This window comes from Crocodylus porosus, unplaced genomic scaffold, assembly GCF_001723895.1.
Source record: "Crocodylus porosus isolate Cpor-Errol unplaced genomic scaffold, CroPor_comp1, whole genome shotgun sequence".
Taxonomy (NCBI): Eukaryota; Metazoa; Chordata; order Crocodylia; family Crocodylidae; genus Crocodylus; species Crocodylus porosus.
The window spans coordinates 178,095,874-178,101,146 of NW_017728886.1; the positions used below are offsets into that span (position 1 = coordinate 178,095,874).

A 5,273-nucleotide genomic window follows, 5' to 3' on the forward strand; every position below is an offset into this window, starting at 1 on the left:
GTCACAGGGCACCATGATGAGTGACTGCCATCAATCACAACCCTCTGGGTCCGACCACGAAGCCAATTTCCCAGCCAGCGGATCGTGGTGGGAATTAGCAGTAGTACTGACTGGCATAGGTAATTTGTAATGGGGTTATAGAGCTTTTCACTTCTAAATCACTAATCTAGGTTAGTAGTGATTAGTTAGTCTGGGTGAAATCTGTAGTAGGTGGTGTTAGAACTGGCTTCTCCCAGAATCATCTTATTTAATCTCTCTCTCTTAAAAACATGTGAAATCCTGGGTTTTCAGAGGGGTTTCCTAACTACAGCAATTGAGCATTTTGTTTGCCTACTTTTTTTTTCACCTTGAGTCCTTATTTTGTGATTGTTGCCCCTTCTGCACTTTTGGAAGGGGGATTGCTTTATAAATGTAAGTAGCAGTATTTTGTTTAGTACCAATTGCTAATGTTGCTATTGCTACAGTAAATAGTGGTTGGCAGTCTTGGAGAAGAAGTAATGTAGTTATTGATGTGTTACTAAAACATTTACATTTGAATTGGTGTTGGGGGATGAGCACTTGTCCGGTTGAAAATTGGTTTAAAGGCAGCAATACATAACACTGCATCTTGTTGGGGGTGTGGGAGGCTGTTTAGTGGCATGATGTACCGTCCAGCAGTAGTCTTCATTTCACTTCAGATAGTGACTTTTAAGTTAAAAAATAGTCCTGTTGCTCTGTAGTAGTGTCCGAAAAGTCAGACCTCCTAATGCATTAACTTTATTGAAAAATGTGTGTTGCATCAATCATGATTAATATTTACATATTTTTTTACTAAAGATTTTAATAACAATTTGCTAGCTTAAAGCTAACATTCAAACCTCATGGTTATTCACATTTTATTGTTATCAAACAGGTCCCCTTTCTGTGAAGAAATAATCTGTTGTAGGGGAGACCAAGTCCGACTTGCAGTTCGTGTGCGAGTGTTTGCATATCCTGAATCTGCATGTGCTGTTTGGATCATGTTTGCTTGTAAATACCGTTCTGTACTTTAAAAAAAAAAATAATTGTCACACTTTTTACGGTGTTGAAACAACATCTTTGTGCATCTGTGAAGGGCACGTTCTTAGCAATCATTCAAATGTAATGTTTCACTTTGGATAAAATGCTAGTATGATGATGATAGTGAATATTGTAATGTGTGTATTTAAAAGAGAATTAAGGCAGAAATAATTGTATAAAACTGTAATGAATGTATTTATAAACAAAATGTATATATTTTTGTATTTAAATAAAAACCAGTTTATTTAAAATTTGTAGCCATTAAGTTCTGTGGTCGTGAAACTGTTTATGCAGATATCTGCTTTTCTTTCACAGCTCAAAGCATCCAGAAATTCATCAAAAATAGGTACCATTTCTATGCATTCATAGTCATTCAAGTCATTGGATTTTCCTCTGCATCCTGTTGAGGACTGCAGATCTGGTCCTTGTTTCTTTTGTTTTCTGGTTTCCACCTGTGATTTTTTTTTTTTCCACCAATATTGGAGAGCCCAGTCTGTTAGGAGAAAGTACAGTTTAATATTTGTCTCAGACCTACTCATTTTAGCACCTTCAGTGCTATTTCTGGATTTATTATATCATAAAGTCATGGGATACCTATCTTCTGGCAGTTTCTTGATCAACTGAGAAAAGTTCAAAGTCTGTCTTTTTGAGGTTCTTAAACACCTGTCTATACATTCTTCCAGGTTCTGTCACCTACCCTTATTCCAGTTAAGTACCTTTAGCTAAGGTAATTCACACTGGATTACTTTAGCTAAAGTATTTGTTATGACTCACTTTCATAGTTCTGCCTCCACTGGCTTGGTGCAGGCTTGGTGGAATTCTGTTCTTCTATCTGAGAAAATCCTTCCCTTTTTTTCTCATTGGTGCATCTGTTCTTTGCCTGGTTGTGTTGCATAGCATGCATCTTGAGTCCCTTCTTTCTGTGCTCAGCTTGGTCAGTTGCCCTTGTTAGAAAGGTAAGGCGCTTCAACTGGGATGCTTATTTGTGCCCATCTCTCATCCTGGAGAGTGATTTACCTGTAATCAGTAATAACTTTGAGCATCAGCTTGTCTAAAATTTGGGAGATGATTCTAGTTCCTCTTAAATCTGGAAGCTCTCTTGTGTTTCACAAGTATATTCAAATCCATTATAGTTGGTCTTACTGTGTACAACCACTGAGAGCTGGTTCCTCTCTAGTCAGAAACCTGGGGAATTACTCTTGTAATTCTGAGCAGTATACCTCCAAAAAGAGCAGTTTCCTTTTGAAGTAACTCAGCTGTCAGACTGACTGCTTGTGTGCTGAAGTCCTAACTTTCACAGACCCTTCTTTCACTAGAGAGTATTATGTTTATCTCTCTCAACCTGTAGCCATGACCTTTGCATTTATAGCAAATAGGCTACTGTTTCCCCTACTCAGAATAGCTAGTGGAAAGTGGAATAAGAGAAGTCTCATTACTGAGCCTGTGGCCACCAAATGTGCCTGGCTTACGATGTGTAGGAGAATTTCCTAAGATACTACTACCATCAGGACCTTCTGGCTGAATCCTCTCTAGTTCATTCCAAATCATGCTGATAGAACAGCAAAGTTACTTTTTTTTTCTTTTCTTTTTTTTTTTTAATCAAGGGATTTCTACTAAAGCCTAGGGAGTTGCAGCTGTACCTGATGTATTTTGATGATGTTACCCCAAATTGGGTATTGAAAGAAATTCCTGTTCCTGAGCAATTTAATCTCTTCCTCCTTGCAGGTTTTAAAGGATATAAAATCTGTGCCCCTGGGTTTAGTCATCAGTTCTTACATGTTATCCAAATCAAGGATATTAGATTACAGATGTACACCTAGGGTTCACTTTTAATGCTGGAGACCCTTACTTTTTCCCAAACCTTCCCTGGATCTTTCCCTGATATTGCCCTGCTAATGGAGTCTCCCTTGGAACTAGTAGGAACTTCATTCAAGCTGTAACAATTTTAATTGTATCATGGAACTGAAGTCTGTATTCGTTCAGTATCTATTTCTGCTAGCTTCTATAAATAGTCTTTTTTCTCATGCTGACCTCTATTGTAAGGGTGAACAGAGTCACACAGTAATTGATCTAGTGATCTTATTTCCTGCCCTATTACCACATTTGCCCATGAAAAATAAATTTTAATTTGAGCAAACGTGAAATGTGTTTTTGAAGTTTGGATTATCATTTATAGGAGTTGAAGAAGTTCTTTGAACAGTTCAAGTTCTTTGAAGTCTGCTAACATGGAAAAGGTTTACAAAAATCACCACTAGTGGGGCAGACAATATTTTTATGATGTAAAAAAAGCTCACGAATGTCTGGTATCTTTTGAGAGGTAGGAAGAGATGAGGTGTCAACATAAGACATTTGTAAGATGGCAATGTGATGGTCTTCATGTTTAGTAAATTGCTTCAGCATTTTGTTAATGTTGAGTTAAGGTTGTCTAGTGGTGCCTCCTGACCCTCTTGGAATATGGAGAGTGACTAAACTAAAACCTTTGTAAATAAAGAAATACTAAAGTTAAGGTGCATGCCACCTTTCAGAAATCACAGAGAACAGTTGATATGAGAGACAGCTAAGTTAACTACCATCAGATGGATTCCCAGTCTCCTGATGTTCTCAAATCAAGACTGGACACCTGGATGGAAGCGCTTTCATTAATCATGAGTTATTAGGCTGAGTATAGGAGTAGCTGGATGAAGCCTTCTAGCATGTGTTACACATCAGCCTAAAAGATCTAGTGTTCCATTCATAGCCTGAAAAACCTACAATAAGTAAATATAAGCAATGACTAAGAATGTGCCATTGAATTTTTTGTTTGTTTCACGTACAGGCAGTCCTCGCAACACAACTGGTTCCTGAAAACTACATCTTAAGTTGAAATGTTGGAACTTGGAACCAATTTACTCATAAGAAACAATGTTATAAATGGGGATTTGTTCCTGGACCAAGACCCAATACCCTATTTTCCCTAAAAATACCCCAGAATTTTGTACTTGATCAATTATAGATGAGTAATATAGCTACATTAATGTATTTACATTGTAAATAGCAATCACATTGATTTGGAAGGATTTATTTGAGGTGACTTTGCTGGACTTTTTAAAAGGCTTTTGGTTGGATTTTTGAAGGGTTCTTGGCTGGAGTATACTCAAGAGTCTTGGCTGCAGGTTTTTCTGGAGTCTTGTCTGCTTCCTTACAGAAAGCGTCCAAGGGAATTTGGACAGCTGTTCTCCAGGGAAATGAGTGACACAGCGAACTTGTTCACTGGTGTGGTGTCACATCAGATCAAGCACTGTAAAGTCGAAACTGACATCATAAAGTTGAAAAAGGTGTCAATTTATAAACGTAAGTGCGAAACATAACTCAAAACGTTGCAAGTTGAGGACTGCCTGTATTTGAAATTCAGAATATATCTGTATGAACACCAGGTGTGTTTTCAATGGAGCATATTTTTACTAAGCAGTAGATTAGAACAATGACCAAGTAAGTATGCCTTATTTCAATGTACAATTTTGTAGGTTTTATAACATGTATAAAGCAACATAAAATGGTGATTGTTAACAGTCTGGCAGCATACATGACAGTAGTGTCCAGGGCTAAGGTTTGTCTGCATATGGAATTATTCAGGAAAAGTACCTTCCCTGAATAACTCCTCAAATACTTTTATTTGATGTGTCAGTGGTCTTATTCTAGATTAAGAGTGTCCATACAGATACTCTTCTAGATATTGTAGAGAATATCTAGATATTCTTAACTAAATTCGGTAGTTATTTAATGTTAAATTCACATGCTGCTTTTTTCAGAACAGTGTTTTATGACCAACTTTACTATGTAGACAACTACTTAGTGAAATTATTGTCTTGGAAGGAGTTCTCTTGACCAGGGCAAAAAGAGGTTACAACCTGGAGATGATGTATGTGGAGTCAGGGTGGATTTGATTTAAATAATGATTTCAATCACTGGTCAGGAAGCCTATATTTAATTATTGTCTTCTATAAAAAATGCATTATTGTTGTTTGATATAACCTTTGTTCAAGGCTATGGAAATAGGCTTCAGGATAGTCAGCATACATTCTATATTTCTCTTTAGCCCAATGTGGAAAACTTTGGCTATGACGATTCCATCTCTTTTGTCATGATTGTGTTCACAAATTGTCATCAGATTAGGCCAGTTCTCAACATATTCCTTAAAACAGGCTACTACTGAGTTCCATTGCAGTCTTGTGGGAGAGTTAGTTCTGTTCCTCCTG

General features: G+C 37.1%; 1 protein-coding gene across 3 annotated transcripts in view; it reads left to right on the plus strand.

The window, feature by feature from the left end:
- Positions 1–1,043, plus strand: part of CEP76 (centrosomal protein 76) — a 21,850-nt gene extending 20,807 nt beyond the window's left edge. For all 3 annotated transcript variants that reach the window (XM_019545596.1, XM_019545605.1, XM_019545611.1), the window contains one exon: positions 893–1,043. In XM_019545596.1, the coding sequence (XP_019401141.1) occupies positions 893–1,031 (139 nt within the window). In that variant the 3' untranslated portion in view covers positions 1,032–1,043. The remainder of the gene's footprint in view (positions 1–892) is intronic.
- The last annotated feature ends 4,230 nt before the right edge of the window (positions 1,044–5,273 follow it).